Source organism: Clinocottus analis, unplaced genomic scaffold, assembly GCF_023055335.1.
Source record: "Clinocottus analis isolate CAN_PGR_092001 unplaced genomic scaffold, fCliAna1.0.p SCAF_13, whole genome shotgun sequence".
Taxonomy (NCBI): domain Eukaryota; kingdom Metazoa; phylum Chordata; class Actinopteri; order Perciformes; family Cottidae; genus Clinocottus; species Clinocottus analis.
The window spans coordinates 17,164,355-17,190,227 of record NW_027175854.1 but is presented as its reverse complement, the minus strand read 5'-3'; the positions used below and the strand labels follow the sequence as shown (position 1 = coordinate 17,190,227).

The window sequence follows — 25,873 nt, the reverse complement described above, 5'->3', positions numbered from 1 at the left end:
TTTGCCAGGCGCTCTTCAAAGAGGAGGAAGGGGGGAAAAAACTACAAAACTTTGGGTTTCTGGAGCCCGTGCAGCTTCCGCTTCGGGTTTGGGCGCGAGCTCGGCCCGCTGACGGCCCCGGGGAGCCAGAACCAACGCTTAAATACGACAATAAATACCCTTCAATTGAAATTCTTAAATACTACAATACCCGTGAAACTCTGCCGCTGTCGCCGTGAAGAAGAAGAGCCGCGAGTCAGACGGAGACGGGAAACAAAACACTGAATTTAAAAGTATTAAGTGAAAGGAGTCGCTCAAAGCCAAAGATGTCGCTGACTCGGCTTCTTTCAGCTTCTTTCAGCTCATTTAGTTTTTTATGTGGCACGTAAACCCAATGTTAAGCTTGATTGGACGTCTCTTGCCAAAACGTACACGGGCTTGTTCACTGACCTCGTTTTTTAGATCACAGCACCAGACATTTTGTAACCCGGCTCTTCATCACACATCAGCAGTAAATCCACAAGATTTTACGTCCGATCCGAAGACAACTCATCCCTCCAATTCTCTGAGATGATTATCTGGACATAGAAATCGATTACACCCCTTTTAGATGACGTCACACCCCTGAGGTCCGGCTCTGTCTCCTCAGTCAGCCCTTTAATTCCCTTTGACACGAGCACACGCCCTCTTTCCACCTCTGCACAAAAACACTCAACACAGCAGTTACAAAAGGACTCGGCCTGTAAAGCACAAACACGAGGTGTGTGTTTGCTCCCTCAGGCGCATGCTGATTACACACTCTGCACTAATGCAATGATTATCCACACTCTGGCCAATTTCCTCTCTTGTATATATACTATATATAGATATATACATGTGTGTGTGTGCGTGCCTACATGCATGCATATACATCCACATGTGTGTGTCCGGCCCATAAACCACAGACCGCACACAGAGATGACATCACCTTGCAGTGATTAGTTAAAACACAACAGATGTCTGCAGCTGCATCATTCAGCGAGGCTGGTTTATAACTTATTAGAGATGAAGAGCCTTCAGAGTTAAATATGGAATCAAAGAGGAAGATACAAACATATATGTGTATATATACACATGTATGTTTTTTTCTTTGTTCAGATGTGGTGACTTCATCTTCCAGGGCTGAGTGATAGGAGACAGGTGTATTAAGTGCTCTTTAATGTGGATGGGAGGGTAATTTCTCCAGGTTGGATGAGAGCCAAGTCTCTCTCAGACATGATGACAGACATAATGGATAAAGGGGTTTCACCCACACACACCCACACACACACACACGCACACGCACACACACACTCCTGCCAGGACTGCATGTGTGCTGCGGCTTCGCCAAATTGTGTTATCGTGTCTGTAATTGTGTTTCAGAGGCATCATCTTTCCTGTCTAGCCTCTGAACCTTTGAACCCGCCGTGATAAAGATTCCCACTCAGTGTCACAGGCGACCGGCCCCCAGGAATCTAACGGCCCTGCAGCACCCGGGGGGGCGGGGCCTATAACGGCCGCCATAATGCGCCCGACCGCCCTGAGAAGAGGGGAAGTGTTTACATCATCCGGCCGGTGTTTGGCTGCCATTAAGCGGCCGTCAGCTGGGACGCGGCGACGCTTTAAAATGCTGTTTGGGCGGCGACAACAAAACGAGTCCACGGAGAGAAATGTGGAGAAAAGTGTCCAGAAGTTGTGTCATCGGGGAAAGTTTTGATCAGTTTGAAGAGTTAAACGTTCGCGACGGCTGTGAAGGTGGATTTGTGTCTTTTTTTACCCAAGCATTTCTAGTTTGCAAGTAAATTATCTCCAAATGTTTGCTCTCAATTAAAAAAATTGCTCCAAAAAAAAAAAACCTCTAAAAAAAAGAAAATGCTCTCAAAAGTAAAATTTGTTCTAAAAAAAAAAAAACGCTCTCAAAAAAAAAAATCCTCTCAAAAAAAAATTTGCTCTCTACAAAAAAAAGTTCTCTTTTTGAAATTATTTCTTGAGAGCAATTTTTTTTATGAGACCGTTTTTTTTTTTTTTGCTCTCAACAAAAAAAATGTTCTTTTTTTTAGAGCAAATTTTACTTTTGAGAGCTTTTCTTTTGAGCAAAGATTTGGAGATATTTTACTTACAAACTAGAAATTTGCTAAGGTAAAAAAGACACAAATCTACCTTCATGTACAGCAGAATTTACTGTGTTAAAGGTGTTTCCTTTACTCTCTACCACTTTATGTTCTGTACTTCTGCACAACAACAATGCAATACAATGTGAATGCAAACCAAATGTTGACACAAAAGCCTTATGAAAAAGCTCCATTTCAAGGTCTGTACAGCAGACGAGGTGTTTTAAAACGCACACGCACTTTCACCCAAATGCTCTCTTTAGCAAATAAAAAACGTCAGGCAAATAAATGACTTCAGAAGCGCATCAGTGTGGATGTGATAAGTCAATTCTGGACAGACGGACAGGATAACAGATGGAGGTCAGAGGCAGCTACTAGACGAGGGGTTTCCCCTCGGAGTGAGTGATCTCTGGGGCCGGCGGGGTCGTGGAAGGGAAGGCATGCTGCCGGTGGAGGGGGGGGCGAGAGAGAAAGGGAGGGACGCAGGATGAAGGAGGGGGAGTTCGGGGTCAGAAAGGCAGCTCCAGACGCCGGCCCCTGGGAGATGGATCACGGATGTCTGACTCGCTGCAGTTAATTGTGAAACAAAAGCTTCAGCTTCTCTTTCTCTGTCTTTTCTACTCTTTGCTCTCTCTCTCTCCTCCCCCTCTTCCCTCCCTTTGCGCCTGCTCTCTGTCTCCTTACTCTGTCATTACTGCCCTCTGTGATTCACTTTTTCTTGTGTGTGTGTGTGTCTGTGTGTGTGTTTACTCTCCCTTCTGCACGCGGCGAGCGACGCCGTAATCCCTCGCTTGTCTTCAGATGTGCAAATACCACTTTGCTGCCGAGGGCCGGCCCCAAATGACAACAGCAAACACAGAAATGCCTCATCCTCTGCAAGTATGCGAGTTCAAGGAGGCTTCGGAGGAGTCGGAGCGAAAAGGCCGAGCCAGGAGACGCCGCTCGCCTTTAGCTCGCAGACCTGCCGTTGCTTTTCTTTGCTTTTTACGAGGTCGCCGCGAGAAGGAAATGACGAAGCCGAAGCTGTGTTTATTGAACCGGAGCCGCTTGATCGTACCGGAGATGGACTCAAACAGGAAGCATGTGGCGGCGGCGCGGAGGAAGCGAGTCTGGCAAATACCGGCTCAATTCAATCAGGCCGGCTCGCATCGGCGCGGAGCTTCGGGGCGTTTCCTGTGATCCGAGTATCGAACCCGGTTGTGTGTTTCTTGTGGTGCAAATGATCTTGATTTACCGGCATTTACCCCCCCTCCCCTCCTCCCACCCCACAGGTGCTGTAACATGATCCCACCCAGTGACGGGGGTCACCTGGAGAAACCGCTCGCTGCTCATCAGTCCACCTGGAGAAACCGCTCGCTGCTCATCAGTCCACAGCTGCAGAGGCCGGCGGGCCGACCTCTGCAGCTGTGACGCTAATATATAAGTTTACACACTGCGCGCGCGTGTGTGTGTGTGTGTGGGTGTGTGTGGGTGTGGGTGTGGGTGTGTGTGGGTGTGTGTGGGTGTGGGTGTGTCATTGTGCAATCCCAACATTGAACGTAAGGTTCAAACGTTAGCAAAAACAAAAATCTGCTTTACTTCTAAAGCCAAGGAACATTTCATGAACTGGCTAACCGTTGTGTGTGTGTGTGTGTGTGTGTGTGTGTGTGTGTGTGTGTGTGTTGAGGTACAGGTCAGGATTAGGTCAGTAGGTCGGCTCCACATTCATTTACAAAATCTAATCTCTTAAACTGAAACCAGGACGCAGAGAAAGAAGCGCTTCGGTCCTGCTGCCGGCCAGAAGAGCATTGGTGGTAATGAGCGGTGACCGACTGCCGGTCCGAACCAAAAATAGGGTTTCCATGGCGCTGGTGAAACCGGGACCCAAACACACACGGGGGGAATCAGACCTCCGTGCTGAGAACTTACAGTAAAAGTGAGTGAAAGTGAAAGGACTCGGCCGGAGGGAGCGACTAGCATGACGAAGGGGAATGAAACTGCAGGGCCCTGGCTAGCTGTGAAGCTAAGCTAACCACCTGCTAGCTCCCGCTTCAGAGCGCGCAAACGGATGTGGGAGTCGTATGGAGCTTTTGGAAAGAGCCAAAGAGACAATCTGATATGAACAATAGGAATAAGCTGCAACCTTTGTGTGACTCGCTAATAATGTTAGCATTCTTCCTCTGATACAAACTGGGAACCAACAGGCGCATAAAAGACACAATCTCGTGTGATCAGGCTCGGCTTAAAGCCGCGTCGCTGACCTAACCCCGACTCCTCATGCGACACCATCTTATCACGTGACGCACAGACCGGCGTGTCGCAACCTTTGCCGATTAGCATGCAGCAAACCCCGAGTGGACTGAACGCGAAGCGGCGCAGTTTAATGAGCCTGCGGTCGCTCGGAGGGGGGGGGGGGGGGGGGGCTGCATGCAGCGCTGGAGGCCAAGCAGCTGCAGGACCCTCCGCCCGTCTGCCGCGCGCTCCCCTGAGACCGACCCCCAGCTCCGCCACAAAGGAACCGCAAAAAAACACCCGACTGCAGATTCTTTCTCCTCATTTCACCCGACAGGAGGGTCCGGCCCCTCCTCCCTGCCCTCCACGAGTCATTCTTTGGACGTCTCTTGTCTATTTCTATAGGGGGAGGCTGCGTTCCACGCAGGCCTACCTTCAATATATAGAGGGGGGACGAGTGTAGGGAGGGGGTTTTGTTATTGTGAGCCCCCACCCCCCAACCCCACCTCCACCCTAATGGTTTCCCAGTAAACGGGCAGGTCTGGAGAGCCGCTGGAGGTCGATGGCACCCCCAGGAGAGGCTCATCTCCGGGAGCCACAGGGGGGCCCAGAGAGAGCCGGAGAGAGAGAGAGAGAGAGAGAGGAGGGCCCGGTTAGCTCCGGCGCCGCCCGATCCGATCAGTGTGCATGGCTGCTCCACGGCGTGGCGTGTAGAGAGAGTCGAGAAAGCGTCGTGCCGTTCAGAGTTGTTTCAGAACAGAGGGGCCCACACGAGAGAGAGAGGTCATCACGCGAACGCCGCCGTCACATTTCACACGGACGTGACGGGAGTTGGAGCTCCGGCTGCAAAGAGGAGAGCCGGACGGACGGCCACACTGCTTGTGAAGTTACTAAAAACACAACTTGTGACCCACTTTTCAACAACGATATATATAACTACATCTCTTCTCTACGACTCGAGATCGAACCACTCCCACGATGGATGCAGCGATATCAACGCTGAAACGAAACCCAATTCTGGTCCAAATCTGGTCTTGGAAACCTGTTATTTCGGTAAATAACAATTCAGTACGTTTACGACTGCGTGTTTATTTGTGAACGCCCTCAGACAGAGGAAAATGTCCGAGAACAAAGCCTCCCGGACGCCTTTCTCCTCCTCTGTAAACGCAGACTGTGACACAGACTTTTCCAGCACCGGTGAAACGGACCATTTCTGACAAACTCGGACACACGGCTGCTTTCAATTCCCTCAGGACGACTCCTTTCAGAAGCCTGCAACGGAAAAAAAAACCCAGATGTATAACGTAATGTGACCCAGTTAAGATTTGTCAGAATTTTTAAGACTGTCTTCCTTGCATTACGTCAATTTTATGGCCAAATAAACAATCTTTTGGGGCAACGAGCCGCGTTTATGTAAACCTCTGTGATGTGTTGGTTTCATTAGAGCACTTCCTGGATGCTCCTGTATAAAGTTTTATTGACCGCACTCGTTGAGAAACAAAAGAATACTGCGGGCCAAATAATGACCCCACCCCTCCAAAAAAAAAAGTGCTGATCGTCAAAAAAACAGCTGGGAAAGTGAATGTTCCAACTCAAAAGGAGTGCAACAGTAGTCTGAGGAAATATGGCGCAAATAAACCTCGTCTTGTTATCGGGACTCATCGACGCTGGAGGAGAGCCGCAGCTGAAAAATAATCTGTAATCCAGATGTTAGCCCCGGCCGGCCGGAGTCCTCCGGTTTAACCTCTGACACGGCGAGCAGCCGCTCAATTAGTGGATTTCACACTCCGGTCACGGCGGCACCGCGGCCAGGGCTTCGGTTTCAAGCACACACTGATAGTGCCCAGGTCTGATTTCCATCATTTGGGGGGGGGGATGTACACCTACAGGCGCATTTAAAGTGTTTATTTAGGCTCCAAATGCATTGGAGATGTAGCTCAATGCCTCTGTGAATAGTTGAGACATAAAGTGACCCTCTCTCATGAACTGGAGCCAAAGATCCTGGATTAATGATTAAAAAATTTTTAAAAAAAAGGCATGAACGCAGATGATGTGTTGTTCAACTTATTATTTACATGCATTAAAAGAATCCACGACTGCATCATCTGCCACCGGGCAGAAGGAAAAGAAAAACCAGTCTGGCAAGATTTTATTTCCAGGCTTTGAAAGTTTACCATGAAGTTTAGGAAACATAAAAAGAACTCCTCCAAAGCATCTGCGCTGCCCTGCTGCCAGGTTTGTGGCCTCGACGCAGGGTCGTAATGAATGAAGGAAGCCCAGGCCTTATTTTAATGGGCCAAACACAGTGCCCTGAGGGACCTCGTGCACTGGCACATCATCTCAAACCGCTGACAATCCACCCAGAGTGGACTCCGACAAACCGCCACCTTTGATGCCGGTCGCTCCGCCAGAGATGACCGAAGCGTCGTTAAACGTCTGAAGCTCATTTTCCCGCGCCTTAAAAAAATAAATAAAAATGTTCTAATTAAATTACAAAGAAATGGCTCAAGCTAATCACAGAAGGTGGAGTCCCGGTCGAGGCCACGCGGTGGCCACGCCGCTGCTAGTAAAGTGACAACAGTGCATTTAAACGACGACCATTTAGCGCGATGACTTTAACGATAAAAACAAAAGCAACGGGAGTTAATCGAGGAGCAGAGAGAGAACATTTCCACGTGGAAAAAGACAGTTTCTATGGCTCAGATCTTTCCTACCACAATGCATCAGCGGCTGGGGTCTGGAACAGAAACACGACATGCCTCATGTGCGTTAACGCATCGCATTAAAGAGCAAAAATATTAAAGAAATCACTGCTGGTTGGAAGCAAAAGTAGGGAAAAATGCATGGCACGTGTTCTTTGGTTACCTTATGGTCCAAAGACTTTATACATGAATATTAATAAAAGAAAGAAAAAGCTCTCGGCCCCCAGGAGCTCTTTCTGGTTCCCACACAAACACCAGTGCACAGGTGGGACCTGTTCTCAGGTTTACTGTTGAAACACAACACAAAAAGACAAGAATCTGTGTCGCACTCTGTCCAGACTGCAGACAGAGCCGCTGCTGAAGTGACAATAGCAGAGCAACCGTATGAGCAACCGTATGAGCAACCGTATGAGCAACCGTAGAGCAACCGTAGAGCAACCGTGTGAGCAGGGACCAGGTGTCCGGGGCCAGCGATGCTTTCTGACATGGAAAACTAAACGTGGTGATTCGTTTGGAGCCGTTTCACAAGAGACAAGACGATGCCTCATGACAGCTACTCAAATGTGAGGATGTGTTGCTTTTCTCATGTTTATTGGGAACTAAACATTTTTCAGCTTTTGGACTTTTTGGTTGGACAAAATAAGACTTTAGGAAATATTATCTTGAGCTTTGGAGACATTATAACGGACATTTCTCACCATTTATGGGCTAAACCATGAGTTTGAATGTTTCATATATGCGTCTTTACATCGTTAATAAACCTCTTACTAGATAATAATGCATATGTTGCGGGAAAATGTGTTGAAACAGCTGCAACTAAGTACATTAGAGCTGAGATTAGTTGATTAACTGATAAGAAATTAATCTGCAAATAGATTGATAACAGCTTTTTAAGTTAAAAACAAACAAGCATTGCTTTATTTAACCTTCTAAAATGTGAAAATGTGACGTTAACATTATAGTAAATTGGTTATTTGGGGATTTAAACTCCATTTCCGCTCATATCAACACTTTTTGTGACACAAGTTGCATCGTCGGTTTTATATGAATAATAAAAAACATAACAATGCACGTCACACGTGCATCCCATAATACTCTGGGGCTGTTGGGGTCCCACTGAGCTGCTGCGTCGCCTGGAGAAGCATCAGTGAGCTCGGCTTTCCTGCCACGAGTTTCCCCTTTAAAGCTCCGCTGAGCAAACGCCAGAATAAAACACACAAAAAAAACAACAACGTGGAAAACACTTGAACGTCTCAACACTCGCGACTCAGATATCCACGAATACTTTCACACAAAGAGTATTATTGTGGTAGAAAAGTACTTTTTTTAAAGAGTTTCTACTTACGCGTAACTGCTGGCGATGCGGTTTTTTATTCTTTCGCTTCTTTTTTTTTTGCAGCGACGCCTCTGAGGATCTTTTCTCTCTCTCTGTGTGTGTCTTTGTGGAGTTTAAGTTGTTTTGATCCGGACTCTTTCCTTCTCTCCCTCCTTCAGTGTCTCCTCTTCATCTTCCACGTTTCCTCGGGCTCTGCGGCAGAATGAATGGTTCCGTCCTGCTGCGCCGTCGGGACGGGAGCGCCGTCCTCCTCCTCGGCCTCCACCAATCACCGCTGCTCCGCTGCACCCAGGAGGCTGTGCGCCTTATGTATTTAATATTTGATGCCACTTTACGTGAGAGACCACTGCGGTGTGGGTGGAAGGCTGTGAAATGAGGAGTTCTTTGCCCAAAGAGGAGAGAAACCAACGAATTCAAAGGATTTTAATAAGTTACTTCACCAACAGCATGATTTAAAAAGGGCAAAGATGGAAGATGGCAAGATGATTAAAACCACAGCCATGTGTGACAGATCCAGCAGATTGTGGAATAGTCACAAAACTCAAGTGATTGGTTTTGTGTACAGGGACACAAATGGTCTGTTTTGACTTGTTTTTTGTGGATAATGTTACGTTACAAATAAAAGTTGTGTTTAGGCAAAAAAAAAACATAGTCTGGTTTAGAAAAACATCAAGGTTGGGCTTAAAATAACTACGTGAATTTGGGTTTAGGGAAGAAAACAAGTTAGGTTCAGGCAACACCACACGGTTAGGTTTAGAAAAACCTCAAGGTTGGTCTCAACATAACTACATTGAGTTAGATTTAGGCAACAATACCACTTAGTTAATTTTCGTCTAAACATCAAGGTTGGACTGAAAATAACTACGTAGGGTTAAGTTTAGGCAACAAAAGAAAAGTCATGTTGAGGCAACAACAGCACACAGTTAGGTTTAGAAAACACATCAAGGTTGGGCTTAAAATAACTATGTAAAGTTAAGTTTAGGCAACAAAAGAAAAGTTGGGTTTAGGGAACAAAACAAGTTAGGTTTAGGCAACAACACCACGGAAAAAACATCCAAGGTTGGACTGAAAATAATTACAATAAATTGGGTTTAGTGAACAAAACCAAAACCTGAACCTCATGAATGAAACCAGATACATGTTTCAATCCCTTGACGTTGTTTTCTTGACATCATATGACACTAAAGATACTCAATAGTTGGTATTTCATTATGAATTCATAACATTAGCACTGTTTGCTGGCTGATTCCCATATTATAACAAATACACAAACGTTTTGTCTTCAGACGCATTCAAGTGGAAATAAAACATCCCGTGGTGAAGCAGTTGTCGTCTCAGCGTCTCTGATCGCGTCTCTTTGGTGTTACGTGGACATTCGGGTTGTCTCCATGTCACATTCTCTCTAAATCTGAGTCTTAACCTTCGCTGGGAGACGAACAGCTGAGCTAGAGACTCACGGCTCGCACCAGGCGACGCAGATTACTCACATTCTGAGTCCAACATGTGTGCGTCTGCTGCACAGCTTCCTACCATCACGTACAGATACATACGTCTTTATCTGCACGCACCCGTCTTTTACGATGCAAAACGACCACTTTTGCATCTTAAAGCATGCTTTGCACGACGGCGAACGAGCGCGTTGGAAACATTGACTCGACGGTGGTGAAATCATCAATCGGGACATTGATTTGTTTATAAGGAGCAGAGTTAAACGTACAGCGTGACAGACAAAGTGCATGTCCAAGACTCCTCCAAGAATAAGAGAAGCACTGCCTTCTCAAATAGCTTAAGGTGATCAATACCCCGAGGCCGCCATGTTTTCCTCATGGCTTCATTCCACCGTGACGTCTTCAGCTCGGCCTCGGCGTGGTATGATAACAATGGAATTAAACGTTCTTCCAGACTGAGATTACAGATTCCTGTGTCTCGCGGCCACCAGGAGACATGACAAGCTTGTGTGTGAGATTAAACAGAGACAGAAGTCTGAATATTCCAGTGAAACAATAACTGATGAAGCGTAAATAAGTTTCTCTTCCAACGGAGCGTGAATGGACTATTCTGAAGCTGTTGAGACGAAGAGGAGAACAGCTGGAGCCAAACGAGGCCACAGGAGGGCAGTTATTGTCGATACCAACAGCCCCGATGTTATCCATCCAGTTCCTGGGACGGTCGTTGACCCCGACTGACCTCCGCCTTCACAATCAGAATGAAAGCAGTACAATAGAAATACTCGTAGTATGCGTCGTGTATTGTGCAGTTTGAGCTCCAAGGTTTGAGATCTGATTTTAAACGTTAAACTGATTCAAAATACTGCAGGAAAACAACTTTTCCTGTTGAGATTTTGCACCAAATAAACAATGAGAACGTAGATTATAATGTTGTATTGTGTGTATAATGTTTCTAAATCTATGTTATTTGATGTTTGTTCATTTTCTGTTATATTTGTACGATTTATTCTGGAGATAATTATCGAAGCGTTTCACTTCACTGTGTATGTTTGTATACATAAAACTTGTACACGAGTACACGAACATGCATTTCTTTTCTAAGTGAAAGTACTTTCATGGCATAGCTTTTGTAAAATGACAAAGGGCTGATATATTTCTCAGTTTCTACCTCGTAATTATTCAACATTTACTGGAAATTTGTAAAAGTTTACGGAGTAATTTAAACTTTGCTGCACACATATATTCCCTGCAAGTACTTCATTGGGACCGCATGACATATTTATACTGTAATTAGCTGGATTTACTCTAAAGTGTTGCTTCTTTCTGTCCCCGTTTGAGAATAAGATACAGGAAGTACACCGAGCTGCTGAAATCCTTTAATCAAACTATTCACCGAGGAGGAACCGCGCTCGAATCTTCTCAAACTTTTCTGCCTGTAATTACTCTTAAAAGTGATTACACGCTTCAGCAACAAGTGCCATACGTTGCAGCTTCTGCTACAGAAACTATAATAACACAACACCTCCATGGTTGCAGTCTAATGACGCGTCCGTGAGTGAGATCTCGTATCTGTGGTGGTCTTTCCAACACTGAGGAGCTGTTTTCTCTTCTTTGTGAGGTGTGATGAGCTGCTGGGTTTCCCCCCTTCCAGGCTGAAGGTTCAACACATTCCTGCCCGCGCTGGTCAGTATGATTTTAATCTGTTTTCACAGGCTGTGCACAGACAGACACACAATCTTGTTTGGAATTCCAGCCCCGGCTCACGTCGGTGTCTCCTTGTGGGAATACCAAAAGGGGGAATCCAGGGTGGCGGCCGCTTTCTGTTTTTTTTCAATGCCCCTCTCGCTTGCATGTGTTCGCCATCATAACATCCGCTATCATATCCGTCATGTCTTTCAGGAGCGTCAGCTCCGGTGGCACACATATAGCGCCCGTCACAGCTGAAAAAACAACACGAAAAACGCAAAAGAGCAGCTCGCGCGTTGATCCAGCAGCAAATCAGAGCGCGTTTGCCGCTCGGCGAGGCCGACTTCACAGGGCCGAGTCAAAGCGCAGGATTAAGTGTGAAAGACACACCGAAGGCACTTTGGGAAAAGCGCGGAGGAGACGAGCTGTGACACTCATGATGACAAGATGGCAGAGCTCATCAGGAGGGGCCGTCCACCACAGACGAGGGCGGAAGTGCAAAAAGTGGTCTGCAGGGTTTTTTTTTAAGATGAGCGGCGAGCGGCAGCAACGTCTAATTAAAGGAGCGATCCCATCATCTTAAAAAGGTTTTGATTGTAGAGTAAACTAACAGAACAAATTTGTAGCCTCAGCGACGTCAGAAGTGCTTTCTCAGAAGCATTAAATCAGCATGTGGTGTCCTGGTAGTCGGCCATTACCAAAATCCCATGTTTAAAATTTAGAAATTGGTAGGTTTCTTTTTTTTTTTTGAAGCACAGAATAAGAAACTACTGATTCTTAAAAAGCAAGATAAGGAAATGTTGTTTTTTTAAAATGTAGGAACATTAGTGGCGTCACAGTTCGTAGCCTCGGGCGGCCCAGATGGAGTCGAGCGTTGTCAATTAAATAATTCAGCCGCTCATTAATTAAGCATCGAATTTCCATCTGGGTCTAGTTTGACACCTTGACACACAAAAAAATCCCAATTCCAGGTCCACTTATGGGTTTTTTCCGGAGCTGTCGACAGCATACAGCACTGTCTTTGTCACTGGACTCGTAAGTTCTTAAGGATGAGGAGTCCTAAAGTTTTTATGGATGAGATCTGCAAGACACACTTATATCTGTCTGGTGAGGATGAAGCTAAATTAGCTTAGCATAAGGACTGGGAATAGGGGGAATTGTCTAGCATGGAAAGCAATGTTCTTTTGTGTCAGACTGTCTCGGCCCGGCTAGCTGTTTCCCCCTGTTTCCAGTCTGGATGCTAAGCTAAGCTAGCTAACGCTCTGTATTTATATTCTTCACACAGATGAGAAGGGTGTCTTTTTAATTTAAGCAATTTTCCAAAACCTGTACGACCCGACTTCAGTTAAGACGGATTATTTTTGGCGAAAAGTCTCACAAATCGCTGAAAGAAAGATTTATAAAAGGAAACGAGAGTCTGTGACATCCGACTCTGCCGCTCTGCACAGTAAGCAGCATTGTTGTTGTTGTTGTTGTTGTTGTTTGCCTTCTAGCTCAGCCGCCAATCAAACTCCTGTGACAGGTCAAAGGTCGCGGCCCACATTAGGACGGCCCGCTCTCTGCAGGGAGCGTTTCCTGTGGTGGAGGTCAACCACCAGGAGGTCAAAGAGAGTGGACGTGTGAAGGAAATGAGTTTCTCCAGCTCACATTGAAAATATGCAGATTATCCTCATCTTATTTTTATTCTTAATTTTGTTTTTATCTCCAGCAACCCTGGAGACGCATCGCGTCACGCCGGCGCTGCGAACCCGTTTAGCGTCGACTCGTTAGCAAGCGGAGGGGAAACAAGGCAACTAGCATGTGTGGTTAGCTACACGTTAGCATCCAGAAACATAACTTTTACCACATTTTCATCTCTTTATTACGGTTCTTTTCCAGAAAAAACACATATGCTGCGAAACATCTTGAGCTTTGACAAGAAGGCACTGACGAATAGTAGAATATTAATACAAATTTTAATAAGTACAGCACATTTCATTTCAAGCAACATATTTGAACCCTGCAGTCATATTTTTTTACATGCTTCAACATGTAAACAAAACATTGATATATTATTAACTCATAAAGATCACATTATCTTATGGGATTGTGCAATTTGGTCACTTATACTTTTCTAAGAAAATACATACTTTTCGTATGTTCGTGATCTAATGGACGTCAATTTTTAATAATTCTGAAATGTCCAGTGAAAAAGAATAGCAAAGCTGTGAGGGGAAACGTAAACATTTGTCATTTCCTCCAAAAATCATCTATGAAATAATTATAAAAATACAAATCTTTAAAGATACTGACAGGTCCTGAGGGGAAACATCTGGCTCTGGTGCAGATAAACGCTCCGATCGGTTCACACGCTAGTTAGCAGCTTTGGTCGACTGCTAGTTGGTGTCGGGGGAAGTAAAATCATCTGATCATCAGAGCTTGTTCACTTAAAAAAAGGTTAAAAAAGATGAGCGCTGCGAGACTGAACCAAAGCAACGAGCTAAAAGATGCTAAAACACTCTGCAGACACACGTCATTGGTGCAGATCTATTGATTGATGCAGCTCAAAATAAAACAAAAATCATCGTTATGAGCGTCTGCTTTGTCTTGAACGCTGCAAACGTTTCGCTCTCTCCCACTCGGTCCTTAAAACACTAAAACAATACACCGTTCACCATTCCTCCCCAGGTTGACGCACACGAAAGAGCCTGTGGCTCGTCAGCAAGGAGATAAATGAAGTGCAAGTGCCTGAAGCAGCGGGGCGGCGGCGTCTCTGCAAACCAGCAACATGTGTCGAGAGCCGGCAGCGGTTACGCAATCGCTTTCCGCTAAAAAAAAACAACCTTCGAAAGCGTCTCAAGAGCTGCGACGCCGCGAACAACGGCGGCGTCTGCGGCCTCAAGCCCAGGGTCCCCAGGCTCCCGTGGGGCCCGGGTCGCACCTGGGGTCGTCGTCGGGGAAGTTCACCGGCAGAGCGCTTTTCTGGTGCTTCTGGAGCCGACCGAGCAGATACTCCACGACCGCGGGGAAGGAGGCGGACAGCTCGGTCCTCTCCTCCGGGTCTTTTTCCACGTCGAACAGCATCACGGGCTTCAGAGGGTCCGGTCCGAGCCGGCCGGACGCCGAGCCGTTGTGGCCGGGCCGCGGGAACCAAACGGCACAGCCTTGGAGGAGACGAGGCGATGACGTCACCGAGGCGTGAAGGAGAGAAGTACAGTTACGCAAGAAGTGTACTTCATTTAATGCACGACGTGACGGAGGAAGATGTACAGTTTACTGCTGCGTATTCATCTGACGGCTGAAGCTTTACAATAAAAAGAAACATTTTTCAGGTGAAAAGGGTCAAATTCGCCAATATATAAAATGTTTTAAATGAATACAAGATATCAATACGCCATTAATATTCTGACAAACGCCTTAGTTTAGTTCAACAAATGATCTAACTGCATGTAAAGTAGAAAGTAGGTCAAACCAGCTCCACCAAAAAATTGCCAATTTTCTGGATAATGAGGATCAGTTTTAAATAACCAGTTCCTCCCAGTACATTTAGCTCATTTTCACTTTGAATTTACTTATTTTTCTGTTGTTTAAATTCGTGATTTGGCACTTTTTCACTGATCTGGATGCTTCCTCCTCCACCGATTAGCAGAGATAAGAAGTCAATGTGCTTCTGTGCTTCTGTGCGTTTGACTTCTTCGCTCCCAATCGAGACTAAACGCGGCATTAAGGGAGCCGGCGAGACACTGACCCGGGTAGCCGGTCAGCAGCTTCCAGTTTGAGGACCGGATGGCGGCGTGAACGGACACGTTGAAGCCGGCGTCGGTCCGGGAGCGTCCGCCGACCTCCTGAGCCAAAGTTAACTGAGGGCCGGCGCCAGGACCTGCAGAGAGCAGGAGAGGACAGAGCGTGATGCTGGAGGTCGGCCATCTACAAAAAAATATGCATAAAACCAGAGTCTGTGGGCGTCTATGTAAACCACACCGGTTGGTAGACTGGCACCGAATGTCCGTGCATACCTGGGACTCAAGTGAAGGTGTCAAAATAAACACAGCAACGAGAAAAAGCCCTCTTCTTCTTCTGCTTTTAAAAAGTGCACCTCAAGACAATCGTTTCCTTTAAGAAGAGAAATTACTGCATGTATGAATTTCCTCAAACACGTGGAGCTTTTGTAGGGCTGGAGGAATTTGACACTATCAACAATTTGCCATGAGTGCAGATGGGCGGATTTGAAAGAAGCGGTGTGAAAACTGGCATCATTTCACCAGCTTTATGAGGAAAAGTACATTATTTATCCTCGTCTGCAGCCGCCTGCCTCCAGTTATTCCTGCTCTTACGGAAAATGTCTCCCAGAAGAGAGCACACCTTTCTCAAAAGAATTTAAAACACAACCTGGAGAGCGATCTCAGGTTCCCGCTGTGCGTGACCTCGGCAACATGGACCCCATTCGACAGATATACAAGCAATCGACGTCCCAACGCCGTCAGAAACTAAAGTATTTCACCCACGACTGAAGCCGCCGCTCATGCCGGAGTGCGTCTCTTAACGGGGTCGACCCGACCGCAGCGACGTGACTGGAGAATTCAAACATTTCCGATGTCAGCGGGGTTTTTTTTTTTCTTCTTTTTTCTTTGCGACCACATGATAAAAGCCTCGACGTCGATTTTCTCCTCCTGATGATTGCGCAAAATGCCGTTGCGGGCGTCTTAATTGTTCTCACATGCACGACTACAAGCGGATTCGTGTAAACAACTAGACTTGCAGAGCGTGAGATGGAGGCGGGGGGGAGGGCTGCACGTCTCAAGCTCTTCTTCCACTTGCTTCTTTGGGAACGCGGGCCTCTCGAACCCCTCCAACGCGCCTCGCATTCATTCTTTGCGTGAGCGCCTCAGCGCGAGGCCTCGCTCTGTGCGGATCCACAGCAGGAGAATCCACAAAAAAGGAGGGAGGCGAAGGAAGAGACCCCGAGAGAGCAGAGGAGCGTGGAGGGGGAGTTCAGGGGGCCGATTTAAGGCTCGGGTCAAGTCCAGGGTTTCCAGCGAGACGTTCAGGGACCCCTCTTAGTCAGGATCCCTCTTCTCACACACACACACACACACACACACACACACACACGGTGAGGGCAAAGAAGGGGGATTTTGAAAAGCAACTTGCAAGGAGGAAGTGTGTTAAAAAAAAGAAAAGGGGGACAAAGTTCTTTCATGAGCTAAACAGAGGAACCAGAAGAAGAAAACCCCGGGTCTCAAAGCGGAGCCGGGGTTTATGGGGAAAGAGGAATCTCAGGCTGGAATGCGTCAGGAGGAGTTGCTTGTCACCGTGGAGGCCGACAATAAAGACTCGAAGCATAAAAACACGGACGCTTGTGAAGCGGCGGCGGCGCTGCCGGCGATGTCGACGGTGATGACCGGCGGTGAACCCGGAGGAGAGCTCCGGCTCGGCTCGCTTTGAGCTGCGTAAACACACGGAAAATCAGATAAACCCGTGATTGGATTATAAATAAACACATTTGTTCATTTGGGTGTATTTCTTAGTCGTTCTTGGTGACTTTGTTTGTACTTTTTAGATGAGAGACGGGATGAACAAAGAGGGCAAAGAGTTATCTGAGCTCCACGAGGCGTTTTAGCACCTTTCAGCTCACTGTTTGGTTTTTACGGCCCGCTACTTCACGATGTTTTGGTCTCACAGCCACCATCGTTGTTTTCTTTGGCATCAGGAAAGCGTTTTTAAAAACAACCCGACAGTTAGCAGCTAGCTGGTGGAACTACTGGAGCATTCGGCGGCAAATAAATCCAGATATTTATCTCTGCCAGGAGGTAAGAGAGACCAAAATAAAGCTCAACATGAGGGGAAATATTGGACTTCCAACTGCACATTTAAATAAATATGCAACTGTTGGCCTTTATAAAGAGTTTTTTTAAAGAGATAATGTGCCGCTGTTGCGTAACAGCTTGTTACGCTGCACCCAAGCGGCAAAAATAAATCAATGAATGCCTTTTTTAAACATAAATTGACTCTTCTGGCCGGCGACGAGATCCGTGAATTCAGTTGCCGACGACATCGCGGATTATAAAACCAAGACCGTCGCACCCACACACACAAACACACACACACACTCCGATCATCAAGCGATGCCGCAGTGCCACGCGGTGTTGATGAGATAACGAGTCTGTACTTTGAGCAGAGACGACTGAACGGCGTCTATTCTCATGATGAGCCATTACGAGCCCATTACGGCACATCTGTGAAACATTTCAGCACAAAAACCAAAAAAACTCTTCCTCCTCCTCCTCTCCCTCGACTATTTCTGAACGTGTAACCAAAAAGGTGCAGCATTTACCACAAAGTCAGAAATAGTGGCCTGAAGACCCGGACCAGCTAATATTCAGCCGGTTTAGACAAGACCGACACCGACACCCCACTAAAAGGCTCTGGAGCTATTTCCTGGTTTCCTGGAAACCTCCCCACCATCACTACACTCCAGTTCTCCTTAAGTACCGTCCTCTGTTGTCCGTGCACTTTATTTTAGGTTTAATTGTAAATATTCCTCCCATCATTGCACTTTGTTTATCGTTAAATGTTAAATGTTTATTGTTGAATGTCATTCACCTCCTGCAGGGAAAAAGTCCTCGTACGTGAAACACAACGATAAATCTGATCCTGATGCAGCCACAGAGTTTAAACTGTAAACACACACACTCTCTCTCTCTCTCTCAGACGCACACACTCACTCTCTCTCAGACAGTCAACAGTGTGTGTGTGTGTGTGTGTGTGTGTGTGTGTGTGTGTGTGTGTGTGTGTGTGTGTGTGTCTGTTTACAGTCTCACCCTCGTGTTATCCGGGCTCCTCGGATGGAAACAGAACACACGACATGTTTCATAGGTTCAGTAATCACAGAATATAAACTCATTTGTACAAGTGGACGACGTCTCATTTGAATTAGACACATAAAAAAAGTTGCTTATGATCATCTGAACATGAATATCACCTCCACTGGAAAACAACCCGCGTTGGGACAGCGTGAGACTCTCCTCCAGAAACTCTTAAAGCACTCAAACTAATTTCAAACGCTCAAAATAAACACACGGCGGATTCATGACGCGAGTTCAGAGGAGCGATGTTTGTTCTCAGTCTGCTGCGACTCCAGCTAACTGGATCCACCATGTCGCTGAGTTTGTGAACACGAGCTTTAAACAATGAGCCTCTTGATACTTGAGGGCCGTGATGGGAGGAGAGAGAATTAAGACATTAGAAAAAGGAGGAGGAGGAGGAGGAGGAAGAGGTGGAGGAGGACGAGAGGTCACATGAGGTTTCCATCACCTCGACACGCTTTATCGAATTGTTGTCACTGGCACATGATAAACGGTTAAAGAAATGTTCTCCGTAGACAAGCTTTAGGAACCTCAACACACCTTTCAGATGTCGGATGAGGCGTTCAGGGTCTCAACAGCTCTTTTTGTCCTGTGCTTTTTTACTGAAATTGTGCGCCGTTATTCCCATATTCCCTAAACACCAAAGTCACATAATAAGCAACCGATCGCAGCAGCGTGACTCCCATTATGAATCCGCCGTGTGTTTATTGTGAGCGTTGGGAGATTTGTTTGACTGGATTAAGAGTTTACGAGGAACCCGCCCGGAGGAGAGTCTCAGGCGGCGTCTGGATTATTATCAGTGGACGGTCCTTAATCTCTCGGCAGCTTTATCAGAGACGGTGATGTTCACATTCAGACGATCAAAAAGCTGCTGCTGCGAGCAAGCCGTGGACGACCGGGGAGGATTTTCCTCGGGTTTTCCCAAAAAAAAGAAGACATGCAGCTGCAGCCGTAGGAAACAAAGCGGAGGTTCTAGATTTACATAACGAGGTGGAATGATCTCATCCCCGCTGGCGGTGAAGCGGCGGGATCTCCGCAGGCTCGTGTCGGCCAATATTTGTATTTCGCGAGATCCCATTTCACATTTCACGTCAAAATTCTCCGTCCACCAGGTCTGGGTGGGCATACACACACACACACACACACACACACTGTTCATACAGACTGAAATAAAAGCCCAACTCAGAGACAGTGAAGCGTGTGAACTTACATGGAGCGATGTCGTCATACAGAGGGTCAATGTTGTGCAGCAGCTCCAGTCTGGGTGAGGCAAAGCCTTTGCTGCAAGATAATTTTAAAAAAAAGCAGAACATATGGATGCACAACACACACACACATATATATACACACACACACAACAGCGCGTCTGACTCATGCTCTGTAAAATCCACTGGGATCTGTAAATGTAAACCAGCTGGCTGTTGTTCACCAGGCAGTCATACGCTCTGACCGCACCGCACCACAGAGAATACACAGCTCTCACTGACCACAGTGTCTGATAACACAACTAAAATAACTATCTCCTGCCTGCCTACTGTTCGGGGCCTTTATTTGCTGCTGCTTTTTTCCTGCCAATTAAAAAAAAAAAAAGAGAGAAATGAAACTGCAAAGCAGTGGAAAAACAAAAACAGAGAGTTTGTGCAGCTCGCACGGCAAAAAGCGAGGCGGCAGCAGCGGCGGCCGGCGGTCAGCTGACGTGCGTCAGCCAATTGAGTGAAGAGGAGGCCGTGAGTGGTAGTTTGCGGTCGAGGCTAAGCCTTGATTTTCTGCTGGGGCTCAGCTGCAGCCCTCAATTTCACCTCCTTTCGCCGTGTCCACATTTAGTTTACAAATATAATGTGTCAGTCAAAAAGGGGGGGGGAGTCGGCGGCGGCCCTGCGTGATGATCCGCACATGGAGCAGCGCATCCTGTGGTGAGATGTAGCGCCTGTAGAAGAGGGACAACTCCTCAGGTGTGTTGCCAGATGGAAGGATTGGCAGCTAAACTAATTAGCTCATCCGATAGCAGGCATTCGTGGTGGGGATGGAGAGGAGGTGGGAGGACGGCAGATTTGTGTGAGAATGACTGATGGAATTTCCTTCTCTTTGAGCTCCCATTGCCGCAGTAACAAAGGGCTTATTGAAAGGAGCGAGGGCTCCTGCGAGGGGAAAAAAAAGAAGAGACGTGGGGTCAGGGAGACGGGCAGAGGGAGCTGGAGGGAGATCACGAGTGGGAGGGTGTGGCGGGGGGAGAGGATCGCGAAGGAGGCGCCCGGAGGAGGGGGAAGGCTGTGAAAAGGTTAAGGGCACGGCGTCGCTCAGGCTCGTAAACTCTGACCCGCCAGCCCGAGAAGCCTCAGGGGAGCCGCAGGAAGCGTACGGCACGACAGCTCACCTGATGGCGTTCCACACGTCGAACCCGTCCAGCGGCTTCGCGCCGCCGCCGCCACCGCCGCCGGCGCTCCGTCCTTCTCCTCCTCCTCCTGCAAGGCCGACGAAAGTCGGCAGCCAATCGGAGATGTGGATGAGTTCGTGGCTGACGGTCCCGGGTCGCTTCAGCAGCGGGCTGGCGACGAATCCGACGCCCCGGACGCCGCCCTCCCACAGCGACCACTTCCTCCCTCGCAGAGGCCAGTTGCTGCCGCCGCTCAGCGTCTGACCTCCGTTATCTGAAGGGATGAAATGTCAGGACATAAAGAGATTAATATATATATGTATATAAAAAATCATAAAAAGGAGATCCAGTGAGAATCTGCAGCTCAAGTCAGACTTTTAAATGCAGTATTAACGCAGAATGCAAGAGAGAAGAGTGGAAATATTGCTTTTAATTGTTGGTTTCTCCCCAAATAATTTATCCAGGTTGAAAGTAGACGTCAGTGAGTTCATGAAAATTAAAAAAAGGGAATAAATTATATATAATCTCCACGAGCTTTGTAGAGAGAACGCCACTCGAGGAACAATGTAGAAAGTCGATAACGACTTCAACGATCAACAAAGTTGATGCAACTCTTCCTTGAGTCATCCTCTGGGGAACCTGAACAAGATTTAATGATAATCAATGAACAAGTTGTGAGATATGCAAGTCTGGATCAACAGAGCCAGAAATACAGCGCATTAAAACGTCACAACAATGTTCACTTGTCTCCTTCCTGTTAGGACGCACAACCTCCAGATTAGCCTTTCCAGCATAAACACACTTGACCAATCGCATCCAGGCAGGGCTCCCCGAGTCATGCGAGTCCAGGAAGTAGTCCGAGCCGATTCCCGGACTGTTTCTGGAAAAGACCGTCTGCTCCTTAATGCCTTTTCAAGCTGCTTCGGCTCTCTTCAGGCCGGTTCCCTCTCTTTTTCCCCTCAAGCTCTCTCGCCTAATTTACTTACAGTAAAGTCCCGCTGAGGCAGAAAGTTTCATCACGGAGGAATTTCAAGGTTAAGGCTCAATTCTTCTCTGTCGAGCCTGACACATGTGGCCCAATAATAACAGCTTGAACATGACTTGTAGATGTGACTAATAGAGTAGATGACAGACCCGACGACGGGATGTTTATGCGTTTGGAAACTATATCCTGTTCAGGTATTACATAACAGCAGTGCATCACATTGACACAGAAGGAAGCAGGCAGTATTTGGAGGTTTTATTCCCCTCCTCCTCAGTGTCTGCCCGGCACATGGCCGGCTGAGTCCTTCCACCAAATGTGTGGAAGGAGAACAATGAAACAGGCCACCTACCGCAGGCACGAAGGGTAAAAGAGAAAAAAAACTTTGAACTTTCACAGCATTGTTCCTCTCTTCTAATTACCCTTTAAAAGAAAAGAACTAAAAATAGCCTTCAAAGGAGTTACCTACTTCAGACGTAGGTCCACACGTGTGATGCCGAGGGCGGGCGCATGTTTAGATGTTGCTCATCTTTGAGTGTTTACCGCTATGTTCTCCCTCCGAAAAAGGTCAATAATGATCGTTTCAAGCATTACCTGGACTGAGAGGGGTGGATGCAAGCCAATGAAAGCGTTCCTTCAGTGTGATTTCTGTCTGTAAACGTCCACATCCAGCTGGACAAATCCCTGACAGAACAAATACAATGAAACACTGCTCCCTAGTGGACATATGGTGGATTGCATATCCTTTTTTGTGTGTGTGTGTGTCCCTGACAGAAACGTTGCAAACACCAAACATGGAAAGATATCTGTTTTCATGTGCCTCCCTCCTGAGTCATAGAATGTCTAATCAATCACATTGATGTGTTGACTCAATAAACCGGTCACCTGAACTCCTCTCAGCCCTGCAGGACAGACAAAGAAAATGTGGTTTTAAGTCTGCGGGCATCAAATGTAATTGCTCTTTGCTTTGCACTCGCTGCTTTAGTTTCCACTCTGCTACGCTATAAAAAGAGTCAGACGGAGACGGACAATAAAAGCAGCGGAAAATCTATCAGCATTCCCACAGGCGTTCACCCGGTTATCCTATTTATGTGTAAATAAAACTTGTTCCTGCATTGCTGAAATGTCAGAAGTGAACTCTGAGGAAGTAAGACGATCCGGTGCGCAGGTGATGTGCAGCATTTGCTTACATCTTTAAAAAAACAAAATGTTTCTACGAGACTCTACAGAGGATGACTTGTTCTTCATCCAGCGTCTCCGTACGAACGCGTACCTGTTGAGAACACCAGGACGGTGTTGTTCCAGAGTCCTCCCCGCTGCAAAGCACGAGTGATGTTGCCCACCGCCTCGTCCATGGCGGACACCATGCCGGCGTACAGCCTGCGATGGGGGTCTTTGATGAAACTGTAAGGGGCCAGGTAGCGCTCGGGCACCTGCAGGGGACTGTGCACGGCCTGCAGCGCCACGTAGAGGAAGAGCGGCTGCGAGATGAAGAGAACGGCACGTGAGGACTCGGCTTACCGTCGTAACGCGGTGTCGTGGTGATACATCACTCAGAAACACTCCCTTACAAGTCCTCTATTAAAGATCCTGCTTACCCAAAAGTGCAGCTCTTATTCGTGAAATGCACTTTAATAATTCAGAGTAAAAGTGTTTGTTTTGCACATTAATCAACATGTTGATTTGAAGGTGATACATAATGATTAATTTAGAGTCTTGTTTCTGACCATCTGATGAATAGAAGTCTAGTCTAGTCTCTATTTTTGGTCTCCATCAACTCCTGAAGGACATATCTGTCCAATTAGCTGCTAAACTTTTACTATGAAATTCATTAATTAGTACATAAGGTATACTAAGTGTGAGTACTAAATGGGACATTTTTGAAATAATGAGGTGGAATAAGCACTCTCAGGGTGTAGCTGTCTTTTCTTTCTATGTGGCAAAGGTCATCAGATGACTGAACTCAGGATGGACTGCCCTATATTGTTTCACTGTGTGTGTGCATGTGTGTGTCTGTCACCTTATCAGAGTCGTGTTTTTCAATAATGCTGCCCGCCCTCTGGCTGAACAGCTCAGTGGAATAAACTCCTTTGTGTCCCGTGGCGACCTCTTCTCCATCCCGCAGGTCCAACGCACAGCGAGTCAGGTTCAGAGCGGCGATGGGAGCGCAGCGGACATGGGTGAAGTAATCCTCGCTGCCCGACAGGTAGCCTGGAGCACACATTATTAACCTTGGGAATATTAGGAATACAACTGACTCCATAGATGAATCGAAGGCTCTGTTCCTAATGAGATGTACCAAAGTATGTGTCGAAGCCGCGGCGCATGGGCAGGCAGTCCTTCTTGTACATGCCCAGGTGCCACTTGCCCACCATGTGCGTGGCGTACCCCGCCTCCTTCATCCGCTGAGGCAGCAGTTTCTCATCCAGAGGTACACAGTAGGGCTGACAGGGCCAGATGATCTGATGCTGCATGCCCGTGTGGATCTGAGGGGGTTAATAAAAAATGGACATGTGAGGAAATAAATGCGCCTCGTGTTGAAAATACCACAAAGCACTGTCAGAATAACAAAAAGGAGGAACCAGTGGGGACAGTGATGCCAAGAGAAGTTTCAAAATAAGGACTTCTTTCCACCGGCGTTTAAATTAGAGTTTTCTTCTTCTAAATGTGGAAAAATGTGCACAAACTCAAAGTCATCGTGATGCAGAGGAGGCTGCTTGAATGTTAAAGTTCCTTATGATTCGCTTCATGTTTAAAGTAAATGTAATTTTTCAGGCACAAATGTTGGAATTTACCGAAATACATTTACTTAAGTACAGTACTGAGGTAAACAATGTAAAGTACTTTTACTTTACTTAGATATTTATAGTTTATGCAACTTTATACTTCTCCTCCACTTCATCTCAGAGGGAAATACTGTAATTGTTTACTTCACTGCATTTGTCTGGCAGATTTAGTTACGAGTACTTTATAAACTGAAGGAAGAAGTGTTTCCTTTTTTGTGTTGAGAAAATCCTTTAAACTTCTTCAAATGAATAAACAAAGCTGAAAGTTTGAATATAATGCATGGAGTTTTTTTTTAAATGCAACATACACATTAATGCAGCAGGAATATTAATAGTAAAACACGTTCAGTCTTCACACGCTCGTACATGTGTTTACCTGAGTATGGTTTTGAATGCAGGACTTTTACATACAGGGGAGCATTTTTTTTTTTTTTACAGTGTGGTACTATATCTTGTGTGTCTTCCACCATCACATCCTGCAGGACGTTGTGACCAACCCTAGAAAACACATCCGTGAAGCAGGCAGCAGGGTCCGGGTCTCACCTGGTACCTCCCGGTCATGAGCTGGTTCCTGGAGGGGGTGCACAGCGGCTGGACATAGTAGTTCTCCAGGCGGACTCCTGCTGCAGACAGCTGGTCCAGGTTCGGGGTGCTGATCTCAGAGCTGTGATAACCGACATCGTTCCAACCAAAGTCATCCGCCAGGACGAAGACGACGTGAGGCCGCTCAGCTGCCAAAGACACATGAAAACTCACAAGAAATACGAAAAGTGAAAAGTCCATCGCTCGTTTCTTCGTTATGAACCCCGAGAGTCAAACTAGTTAGGGTTTTGTTTGTCTAAAATGGCGAAAATGTGGCTACGTTAACTGGTTAGTCCCTTCATTGTAATAATATAAGAAGCAAATCGCGGAATTATAAAAGTTACAACCGCGTCCAGCTGTCACTTCCGTATTTTACAGGTTGAAAACGGACATAGCCTGAGGCAGCCAATCAGATGACTGGAAAGACAGCCAATCAGATAACTTGAAAAAAACAGCCAATCACGTTAATGTATGGAAGCCCACTTGGGTAAATATAAATACGCGTCGCGTCAGTGAGATTTCTAATATTTAATTTATTTAATATTTAATATTGCTTTATTTGTATAATGCTGCTGTAACATTTATTCTGGGTTTCTTTAAAGTAACTGTCCATCTATCTATATCCACCATCATTTTATTGTCCATTGCATTGTATTACTCATACCGCTGTATAATATTATATCACTATTGTGCTTTCTATATACTGTGTCAAATTAAATGTAATGGCTTTCTATGATTTCAATTTTACAGTATATACTTCATAACATTGCAATATTACTGTTCAGTGGATGTTCTGTGTAACATATAGTATAG

General features: G+C 46.4%; 2 protein-coding genes across 2 annotated transcripts in view; both read right to left on the bottom strand.

Annotated features, from left to right (window-relative positions):
- The window catches only part of lhfpl2a (LHFPL tetraspan subfamily member 2a), a 34,253-nt gene extending 25,713 nt beyond the window's left edge, over positions 1-8,540 (bottom strand). The window contains exon 1 of the mRNA XM_068574413.1: positions 8,367-8,540. The gene's annotated coding sequence lies outside the window, so the exon portion shown is untranslated. The remainder of the gene's footprint in view (positions 1-8,366) is intronic.
- A 4,924-nt stretch (positions 8,541-13,464) lies between these two features.
- On the bottom strand, positions 13,465-25,415 carry arsb (arylsulfatase B). The gene is made up of 8 exons (XM_068574423.1): positions 25,022-25,415; positions 23,992-24,178; positions 23,713-23,903; positions 22,966-23,173; positions 20,711-20,984; positions 19,547-19,617; positions 15,219-15,350; positions 13,465-14,634 (listed from the first exon to the last, which is right to left on the bottom strand). Exons 1-8 carry the CDS (start codon positions 25,259-25,261, stop codon positions 14,369-14,371), a joined length of 1,569 nt encoding a protein of 522 aa, XP_068430524.1. The 5' UTR covers positions 25,262-25,415; the 3' UTR covers positions 13,465-14,368.
- Positions 25,416-25,873: the final 458 nt, after the last annotated feature.

What these genes read in the sequence shown, in the direction of transcription:
- arsb (XM_068574423.1), bottom strand. Translation starts at nt 25,261, where the DNA reads ATGGACTTTTCACTTTTCGTATTTCTTGTGAGTTTTCATGTGTCTTTG. An exon ending in AAAAACACGACTCTGATAAG is followed by an intron (nt 23,174 to 23,712) that starts GTGACAGACACA and finishes TTCATCTCGCAG; the next exon opens with CCGCTCTTCCTCTACGTGGC. An exon ending in GTATGACGACATCGCTCCAT is followed by an intron (nt 15,351 to 19,546) that starts GTAAGTTCACAC and finishes TGCTCTCTGCAG; the next exon opens with GTCCTGGCGCCGGCCCTCAG.